Source organism: Anoplopoma fimbria, chromosome 9, assembly GCF_027596085.1.
Source record: "Anoplopoma fimbria isolate UVic2021 breed Golden Eagle Sablefish chromosome 9, Afim_UVic_2022, whole genome shotgun sequence".
Lineage (NCBI taxonomy): Eukaryota > Metazoa > Chordata > Actinopteri > Perciformes > Anoplopomatidae > Anoplopoma > Anoplopoma fimbria.
In genome coordinates this window covers 23,897,930-23,908,253 of record NC_072457.1, presented here as the reverse complement: position 1 = coordinate 23,908,253, position 10,324 = coordinate 23,897,930, and the positions used below count along the sequence as shown (strand labels likewise).

Below are 10,324 nucleotides of genomic sequence, written 5' to 3'. Positions count from 1 at the left end.
GCCACTTAAATATCCTTACCATTTTAGTTTGTATTGTGCTTGGCAAAACAAACAAATGAATTGCTCACAGTGAGCCAGGGGGCTTTCTTTTCAACCCTGATGCAGTTGCCCACTTTGTTTATAGCCAAGTATCATTTCAAAACACTTTAACTGTTGCCAGGGCCAAATAGTAGTTAGACAGTCAGGCAGCACTCTAACGTGTGACTTGACGTTAATCATTAAACTTACATAAAGATCATCCTTTCCATCAGCAGTGTAATGACATATTTATGTATAGTGTGTTAGTGTTTTGGAGAAAACACAAGCTGAACAGCACATTTCTCACTTCCTATCCCCCATTATCACTCACTCACTAATTAACCTTTCAATAAAAAGCTTGCAAGACACATGTCAAACGAACTTGAGAGATGTAGGTGAGAAAAATTGAACTCCCATGGTGTGAACAGTTTCTCAAGAATAAACATCTATTTCTCAATAGCAGAAGTGAAGATTAAAAAGTCATGACTGCCTACGTGCAGGGTATCTAAATAAAGACTGAATTTTAGGAGCTTTCATATCTACTGTTTGAGATATGAATCTGTTTCTGAGAAACATCACCACTGTAACGGAAAAGTGCAATATCTGAGGTTGTCAGTTTTTTTTCTTTGAACACTTAAGCTGAAGAAAGTTAAATCTACTTGATAATAAAGTGAAGAGGGAAAGAAATTAGATCATCAAAACTCAAAGTCAAATGGTGTTTTTTTAGATCAACCAATTTATCAAAAAAAAAACATGGACAACAAAACCATTCATATACAAACAGTATATTTTTGCATATTGGGACAGGCTACATCCTTCCAAGACCCTTAGAAAAGTTAACAATACAATATTATAATGTTTTTCGTGAAGCAATACTAAAAATTGAGTTGGAAAAGCAATTAAGCCAGATGTAAAATAAAGAGCAAAGGTTAATTCAGAAAAAGCACAGGTGTTATGAATAACATTAATGATGGCTCTGTTCTAATCAAGTGTCCAAGTAAGTGAGGACCATAGATATAAAATACCAGGAGAGGTTTGCAGTAACAACAACTAACTTAATGCTTCATCTACACACTCTTGTCACAGCTTAGGAAAGCACAACGCCAGATGAGTGACAGCTTTGTTCTGCTCAATTTCTGTATCCAGTGTAGCACTAAAGCATGGTGGAATTAGCAAGCTAGCTATCTAACTAACCTACTTCTGGCCAGTTGGCTCGCTTTCTAATTCCACCATGCTTTCATGCTACACTGGATAAAGAAAATGAGCCGAACAGCAGACTGGAGTCCAGAGGCGGTGCTGGGTCTGACGGTCCCTTGGCCTCACTCCATATCACAATGGAGAAGGACAAGCTACCTAACGTTAGCTAGCTAGATGGCCATCTTTCTCCTCAAAGCTGTGTCCGCTCTCTTCCCACCGAGCTGCAGAAACACTTTACAGCCCAACTGACTAACAACAATCACCATTTTCTTTTGTACTGGCCAAATGACCATGACAAGCAGTTCAATGTCCGTTCTACTCCTATTCTATTTCTATGGTCACGACTGTGACAGTGAGCCAGCATGCACAACACCAGGACCCTGAAAGTGAAACAGCTAAATGGAATTCAGCCATCATTGATGCTATTATTCACACCAGTGCTTTAACTATGGTGACAAGTTTGTGTGTTGGATGAGCAGCTTAATGATAGCCAGTCAGGTGGGTTTGGATGCAGAGTTATGCCACCATCTTTTCACAGATCCAGGAGTATTCCCTTGTACATGGTTCATCATTCCAGCTGTTTTCTTTTTCATATAACCTTATTTCTCCACAGTCTTCATCTCTACCTCCATTGCTGTTTGGCTCCCCAGTGAGCCAGTAGCTGAAACCAAACAACAAATGATAGATTTTTAAATGAAAACACAACCAAATTAACCACAAAAAGGCCAAATGCTGGAGTCCATGAAGAAACATTCAGTCCCAAATACATTACTGAACTGAACTGCCTTTGAACAGTGATGCGCTTGCTTCGCTTAAAAAAAAATCAAGTTGATAAACTGCACAAATCTTTGAACTACCCTGAGTGACACAATTAAAAGAAGCCATGTGATTCTTAACTTCCAACTATACAACACATCAACAACGTACCAAAATATCTAAGTTGGTGCAGGATTTCTTCCTCACTCGGTGGAGTGCTGCCACTTCTGGCTGAAGGGTTTATGAGGGTGGCTCTACCATTTTATTCGGTAATGTTGCTCTAATATAGAAATACTGCATTATTAATGATTGATTTAATGAGGAAAAAAACTAATTTATGAACCTTGTCTTCAGGTCAGTCCCATCCACCCATTTCCATTTCCCCTCTGTCTCTCTGTCAGTTAGTCCAATCCAAGCGCGCCGTTTGAATCCTCTGGCAAAATCCTTATGTACAGTAAAAGTAAAACATTACTAAACATGGAGGAAACATAAACAATTGCAGCCAACCTCCACCTCTGTGACCATTTATCTGATATCACACTGTTTCTCTCCCCTCTCTTTCACTCTACACACCTGCTCTCCTTTGCTGTTGATGATTATCAGGTCTGCACCTCTTTGCCGACAGTCATCTCTGCTCTCTTGCCAGGACTTTTGATTAGAGGAGATGTAATAGAAACTGTTGTTGGAATACACCCATCCTTGTTGTAAGTAATGATCTGTTTAGAATAACAAAGAATGAATGTTCAGTCAAAGAAAAGTAGTTAAAGAAAACATTTTCATGTTGTTATATATTTTTTTCTTCACATGTCATAAAGGTTATTCAGGTTATTCCTGATTCTCACCAAAGGTGCTCAGCTTCCTCTTCAAATCTTCTCCTTCTTCAGTCAGATTTTTTATGATCTTTGTACTGGAGCTGTCTGAAAGAGCAGAAAGATAGGCTTTTGTTACTGTACCAACACCAAGGTTATGGTTTCATATAAAAAGATCCCCACCCTTGTGTTGATTCTACCTTTAGACATACTATGTGTTTATTGGTCAGGGGATTAGTTAGTTTGCTTCGGTCCCTTATATAAAGGCATGTTTATCTGTTATTTGTAAACACACATAGTTATAAATCTGAATGCTGATTGTGTTCTTAACTGTATACACTAGATTACAAACACACTACAATTTAAACACATTAACTGACATAACGTGAGAAGAGTTTCATCGATTTCTGTGATTAAAAAAGTGAGAAGCCTCATCCAATTTTTGCTTGATCTGAATGAACTATTTAGTATCAGCTTCATGCCATTATAATGCTCTCAAATCCGCTACCGGACCATGAACATAGGTTGCTGTTTTATCATTGATCCACTGAGAGAAAACACTCAAGTGATTAATTAATATTAACTGACAATATCAAAGCTGGAAACATTCACAACAACTTCATTTCATAGACTTCATCTCCACACTTTTATTGGTTAAGGGGTCTTATAAAATAGTCCATTGCCACCAGGATTTACACTACCTGCTGATGACATTACATCCACCCTTATGATCATTTGGTCCTCTTTTGTCCATAGATTATAATGTTATCAAATTAAACCTTTGAAATTTATTTGAATAAATAACAAACTTTTTTAATGTTACACTTAATTGAATATATATTTCAATGTGATCCTTTGACTGTGGATTATTTTCCACAGTGATTTCTATTTTAGTTTTCCTTTTTTTATGTGCAACCAACCACAATAGTAGGGATTCGAAATGGGAATTCACACTTGATTTATACGGTCACCTTGAAAAGTTAGCCAGTCACCTTCAAATGCCAATTATGTACCATACGGTACACACAGCAGACTGGTATAGGCGTATTTCACAACATATGTTTAGGAAACACACAACCATAATTTAAATGTTATTATAAATACTTGTTGTAATTTACACATGGGCTTTTCCTACTGTGACATGTCCAAGCTTGCCTGTGAAAAGGGCATTGCATATTTTATCCCCTGCCATGGAAGCCAACCAGCAATGTATCGGTATAATACCCTGCTCAAGGTTTTCTGTCCGTCAGATTTTGCCCAATGTAAGAATAGTATTAGCTGAAATTATAAAGTCATTATTACCTAAATATCCTTACCATTTTAGCTTGTATTGTGCTTGGCGAAACAAACAAATGAATTGCTCACAGTGAGCCAGGGGGCTTTCTTTTCAATCCCATTGCAGTTGCCCACTTTGTTTATAGCCAAGTATATTTTCAAAACACTTTAACTGCTGACAGGGCCAAATAGTAGTTAGACAGTCAAGCAGCACTCTAACGTGTGACTTGACGTTAATCGCTAAAGTGGCCCTATTATGCTTTTCCACTTTTTCCCTCTTCTTTAGTGTGTTAAATATATGTTTGTACATGTAAAAGGTCCGTAGAGTGTATAGCCTGAGGTCCACTCCTAAAGGGAGTTACCCTCCCCCTCAGAAACACTGCTCCTGAGCTGCCTGAAACGGCTCGATTGAAAGTATTTAAAGAAAACCTTTTTTATGTTGTTGTTGTATTTTTTTCCTTCACATGTCATAAAGGTTATTCAGGTTATTCCTGATTCTCACCAAGGATGCTCAGCTTCCTCTTCAAATCTTCTCCTTCTTCAGTCAGATTTTTTATGATCTTTGTACTGGAGCTGTCTGAAAGAGCAGAAAGATAGGCTTTTGTTACTGTACCAACACCAAGGTTATGGTTTCATATAAAAAGATCCCCACCCTTGTGTTGATTCCACCTTTAGACACACTATGTGTTTATTGGTCAGGGGATTAGTTAATCTGCTTCGGTCCCTTATATAAAGGCATGTTTATCTGTTATTTGTAAACACACATAGTTATAGATCTAAATGCTGATTGTGTTCTTAACTGTATACACTAGATTACAAACACACTACAATTTAAACACATTAACTGACATAACGTGAGAAGAGTTTCATCGATTTTTGTGATTAAAAAAGTGAGAAGCCTCATCCAATTTTTGCTTGATCTGAATGAACTATTTAGTATCAGCTTCATGCCATTATGATGCTCTCAAATCCGCAACCGGACCATGAACATAGGTTGCTGTTTTATCATTGATCCACTGAGAGAAAACACTCAAGTGATTAAAAAAGCTTGTCATTGTAGCTCCAATACTATAAAATTGAGGTAGTCGATTTAAAGTCACAGGAGCTAAAGGGGGAAATAAGATAGAAAATGTAAAATCCCTCACAGAGAGAAAGACGCAGTGAAATGTTAACAGTAGCTTGTAGGATACACAGTAGTCCAAAACTCATAGCAACCACTCTGTAGAGTTTTCCCCCTGTGTGCAGAAATCAGAAAGACACATTCAACATTATTATTATTATTATTATTATTATTATTATTATTATTATTATTATTATTATTATTATTATTATTATTATTATTATTATTATTAGGCAGCAGGCGTGATGTTTATTTCACTTCTTGCACAATGTCTTTGGATGAAATTGATTAAACATGTAACTTCATATGTAGTTTGATGCCTATTTATTGCATTTCAAAAGCTCTGCACCCAAACATAACAAGATACAGAAAGTAGGATGCTGTCAGAAACATTAAAGTAACTTACTCCTGGATGAAGCGTCCAAAGTCATCTCTGCGTCCTCTTTCAAGACAAACCTCTAAGTATTTGAAGAGTGTAGAAGCTAGACTGATCTGTGTGCTGCTTCTTCTTCTTTCCTGCTGACGACATGATTCTGATTACCATAGCAACAATCTTTTCGGAAGTTCTTGTTATCTGTCAAACGTCTTCATTTTGCCTTTGCTGTCTTTTTTTCAAATTCAAGAAGTTTTCATCCGCATATTGAAATAAGGTTGAAAAAAAGAAACCGTGGCTGTGACTGTTTCAAAGTTTCAAATTTTTTATATAATTGCATCATATCATTATACTGAGTTATTTAATAACAAACTAGAAACTGTTTCTCAGAAAATCTGTTGATCGTCATAATCACAGGACATAAATGTTATAAATACTAAATTGAAACAACCTCTTGGTTTGTTTGTGGGCAACATTGAGGAACCAATGTGTCTTTGATTCCCTGTAAGGTTTTGAAACAGAAAGTTAGTATTTCTGTCTTGGCCAATACCCTGCTCAAGGTTTTCTGTCCGACAGAAATGTATGTAGGATTTTGCCCGATGTAAGCATAGTATTAGCTGAAATTATGAAATCATTATTAGCCACTTAAATATCCTGACCATTTTATTTTGTATTGTGCTTGGCAAAACAAACAAATGAATTGCTCACAGTGAGCCAGGGGGCTTTCTTTTCAACCCTGATGCAGTTGCCCACTTTGTTTATAACCAAGTATCATTTCAAAACACTTTAACTGTTGCCAGGGCCAAATAGTAGTTAGACAGTCAGGCAGCACTCTAACGTGTGATGTGACGTTAATCATTAAACTTACATAAAGATCATCCTTTCCATCAGCAGTGTAATGACATATTTATGTATAGTGTGTTAGTGTTTTGGAGAAAACACAAGCTGAACAGCACATTTCTCACTTCCTATCCCCCATTATCACTCACTCACTAATTAAACTTTAAATGAAAAGCTTGAAAGACACATGTCAAATGAACTTGAGAGATTTGCGTGAGAAAAATTGAACTGCCATGGTGTGAACAGTTTCTCAAGAATAAACATCTATTTCTCAATAGTGGAAGTGAAGATTGTGAAGTGAAGTAATGATGCCGACATGCAGGGTATCTAAATAAAGACTGCATTTTAGGAGCTTTCATATCTACTGTTTGAGATATGAATCTGTTTCTGAGAAACATCACCACTGTAACGGAAAAGTGCAATATCTGAGGATATCATTTTTTTTGTTCTTTGAACACTTAAGCTGAAGAAAGTTAAATCTACTTGATAATAAAGTGAAGAGGGAAAGAAATTAGATCATCAAAACTCAAAGTCAAATGGTGCTTTTTTAGATCAACCAATTTATCAAAAAAAAAACATGGACAACAAAACCATTCATAAACAAACAGTATATTTTTGCATATTGGGACAGACTACATCCTTCCAAGACCCTTAAAAAAATTAACAATAAAATATTATAATGTTTTTTGTGAAGCAATACTAAAAATTGAGTTGGAAAAGCAATTAAGCCAGATGTAAAATAAAGAGCAAAGGTTAATTCAGAAAAAGCACAGGTGTTATGAATAACATTAATGATGGCTCTGTTCTACTCAAGTGTCCAAGTAAGTGAGGACCATAGATATAAAATACCAGGAGAGGTTTGCAGTAACAACAACTAACTTAATACTTCATCTACACACTCTTGTCACAGCTTAGGAAAGCACAACGCCAGATGAGTGACAGCTTTGTTCTGCTCAATTTCTGTATCCAGTGTAGCACTAAAGCATGGTGGAATTAGCAAGCTAGCTATCTAACTAACCTACTTCTGGCCAGTTGGCTAGCGTTCTAATTCCACCATGCTTTCATGCTACACTGGATAAAGAAAATGAGCCGAACAGCAGACTGGAGTCCAGAGGCGGTGTTGGGTCTGACGGTCCCTTGGCCTCACTCCATATCACTATGGAGAAGGACAAGCTACCTAACGTTAGCTAGCTAGATGGCCATCTTTCTCCTCAAAGCTGTGTCCGCTCTCTTCCCGCCGAGCTGCAGAAACACTTTACAGCCCAACTGACTAACAACAATCACCATTTTCTTTTGTACTGGCCAAATGACCATGACAAGCAGTTCAATGTCCGTTCTACTCCTATTCTATTTCTATGGTCACGACTGTGACAGTGAGCCAGCATGCACAACACCAGGACCCTGAAAGTGAAACAGCTAAATGGAATTCAGCCATCATTGATGCTATTATTTACACCAGTGCTTTAACTATGGTGACAAGTTTGTGTGTTGGATGAGCAGCTTAATGATAGCCAGTCAGGTGGGTTTGGATGCAGAGTTATGCCACCATCTTTTCACAGATCCAGAAGTTTTCTTCTGTACATGGTGTATCATTCCAGCTGTTTTCTTTTTCATAGGACCATATTACTCCACAGTCTTCTCTACCTCCATTGCTGTTTGGCTCCCCAGTGAGCCAGTAGCTGAAACCAAACAACAAATGATAGATTTTTAAATGAAAACACAACCAAATTAACCACAAAAAGGCCAAATGCTGGAGTCCATGAAGAAACATTCAGTCCCAAATACATTACTGAACTGAACTGCCTTTGAACAGTGATGCGCTTGCTTCGCTCAAAAAAAAATCAAGTTGATAAACTGCACAAATCTTTGAACTACCCTGAGTGACACAATTAAAAGAAGCCATGTGATTCTTAACTTCCAACTATACAACACATCAACAACGTACCAAAATATCTAAGTTGGTGCAGGATTTCTTCCTCACTCGGTGGAGTGCTGCCACTTCTGGCTGAAGGGTTTATGAGGGTGGCTCTACCATTTTATTCGGTAATGTTGCTCTAATATAGAAATACTGCATTATTAATGATTGATTTAAAGAGGAAAAAAAAGTAATTTATGAACCTTGTCTTCAGGTCAGTCCCATCCACCCATTTCCATTTCCCCTCTGTCTCTCTGTCAGTTAGTCCAATCCAAGTGAGCCGTTTGAATCCTCTGGCAAAATCCTTATGTACAGTAAAAGTAAAACATTACTAAACATGGAGGAAACATAAACAATTGAGGCCAACCTCCACCTCTGTGACCATTTATCTGATCTCACACTGTTTCTCTCCCCTCTCTTTCACTCTACACACCTGCTCTCCTTTGCTGTTGATGATTATCAGGTCTGCACCTCTTTGCCGACAGTCATCTCTGCTCTCTTGCCAGGACTTTTGATTAGAGGAGTTGTAATAGAAACTGTTGTTGGAATACACCCATCCTTGTTGTAAGTAATGATCTGTTTAGAATAACAAAGAATGAATGTTCAGTCAAAGAAAAGTAGTTAAAGAAAACATTTTCAAATGTTGTTGCTGTTGTTATATTTAATTATTTTTCTTCACATGTCATGAAGGTTATTCAGGTTATTCCTGATTCTCACCAAGGATGCTCAGCTTCCTCTTCAAATCTTCTCCTTCTTCAGTCAGATATTTTATGATCTTTGTACTGGAGCTGTCTGAAAGAGCAGAAAGATAGGCTTTTGTTACTGTACCAACACCAAGGTTATGGTTTCATATAAAAAGATCCCCACCCTTGTGTTGATTCCACCTTTAGACATACTATGTGTTTATTGGTCAGGGGATTAGTTAATCTGCTTCGGTCCCTTATATAAAGGCATGTTTATCTGTTATTTGTAAACACACATAGTTATAAATCTGAATGCTGATTGTGTTCTTAACTGTATACACTAGATTACAAACACACTACAATTTAAACACATTAACTGACATAACGTGAGAAGAGTTTCATTGTATTTTGTGATCAAAAAAGTGAGAAGCCTCATCCATTTTTTGCTTGATCTGAATTAACTATTTAGTATCAGCTTCATGCCATTATAATGCTCTCAAATCCGCTACCGGACCATGAACATAGGTTGCTGTTTTATCATTGATCCACTGAGAGAAAACACTCAAGTGATTAAAAAAGCTTGTCATTGAAGCTCCAATACTATAAAATTGAGGTAGTCGATTTAAAGTCACAGGAGCTAAAGGGGGAAATAAGATAGAAAATGTAAAATCCCTCACAGAGAGAAAGACGCAGTGAAATGTTGACAGCAGCTTGTAGGATACACAGTAGTCCGAAGCTCACAGCAACCACTCTGTAGAGTTTTCCCTGTGTGCAGAAATCAGAAAGACACATTCAATATTATTATTATTATTATTATTATTATTATTATTATTATTATTATTATTATTATTATTATTATTATTATTATTATTATTATTATTATCAGGGAGCAGGTGTGATGTTTATTTCACTTCTTGCACAATGTCTTTGGATGAAATTGATTATATTAATACATTTCAAGACGCTCTTCAAGGTTCTCAAAGACACTTCACAAACATTAAAATCATCATAGAAAGCTACACACTAGAAACATAGAACACACAGCATTCGTCACACATCAAAAGCAGTTCGATTAAACATGTAACTTAATTTGTAGTTTGTTGCCTGGTTATGTTTTTTTTCTGAGGCTGAACCCTCACCTGATTCTGACAAAAACATTTCATTTCAAAAACTCTGCACCCAAACATAACAAGATACAGAAAGTAGGATGCTGTCAGAAACATTAAAGTTACTTACTCCTGGATGAAGCGTCCAAAGTCATCTCTGCGTCCTCTTTCAAGACAAACCTCTAAGTATTTGACAAATGAGTGTAGAAGCTAGACTGATCTGTGTGCTGCT

The 10,324-nt window shown here is 36.9% G+C and overlaps 2 protein-coding genes across 2 annotated transcripts in view; both read right to left on the bottom strand.

Annotated features, from left to right (window-relative positions):
* Nucleotides 1-744: 744 nt before the first annotated feature.
* The window catches only part of LOC129095757 (uncharacterized), a 31,712-nt gene continuing 22,132 nt past the window's right edge, over nt 745-10,324 (bottom strand). Inside the window, exons 12-20 of the mRNA XM_054604315.1 lie at nt 9,021-9,095; nt 8,737-8,879; nt 5,582-5,633; nt 5,201-5,290; nt 4,558-4,632; nt 2,814-2,888; nt 2,545-2,687; nt 2,315-2,415; nt 745-1,876 (exon numbers count right to left, since the gene is read on the bottom strand). Of these exons, the coding sequence (XP_054460290.1) occupies nt 1,732-1,876; nt 2,315-2,415; nt 2,545-2,687; nt 2,814-2,888; nt 4,558-4,632; nt 5,201-5,290; nt 5,582-5,633; nt 8,737-8,879; nt 9,021-9,095 (899 nt within the window). The 3' untranslated portion in view covers nt 745-1,731. The remainder of the gene's footprint in view (nt 1,877-2,314; nt 2,416-2,544; nt 2,688-2,813; nt 2,889-4,557; nt 4,633-5,200; nt 5,291-5,581; nt 5,634-8,736; nt 8,880-9,020; nt 9,096-10,324) is intronic.
* Nucleotides 6,960-10,275, bottom strand: LOC129095499 (hepatic lectin-like). Its single transcript, XM_054603962.1, has 6 exons — nt 10,222-10,275; nt 9,664-9,752; nt 9,021-9,095; nt 8,737-8,879; nt 8,507-8,607; nt 6,960-8,067 (listed from the first exon to the last, which is right to left on the bottom strand). The coding sequence occupies exons 1-6, from the start codon at nt 10,245-10,247 to the stop codon at nt 7,926-7,928; spliced, it is 576 nt and encodes a 191-aa protein (XP_054459937.1). The 5' UTR covers nt 10,248-10,275; the 3' UTR covers nt 6,960-7,925.

Bases quoted from the DNA above. Each gene is read 5' to 3' on its own strand.
- LOC129095499 (XM_054603962.1), bottom strand. From the start codon at position 10,247: ATGACTTTGGACGCTTCATCCAGGAG. The intron at 8,880-9,020 runs GTGAGAATCAGG...TATTCTAAACAG, and splicing joins GAGGAAGCTGAGCATCCTTG to ATCATTACTTACAACAAGGA. The intron at 8,608-8,736 runs GTGTGTAGAGTG...ACTGTACATAAG, and splicing joins TCAACAGCAAAGGAGAGCAG to GATTTTGCCAGAGGATTCAA.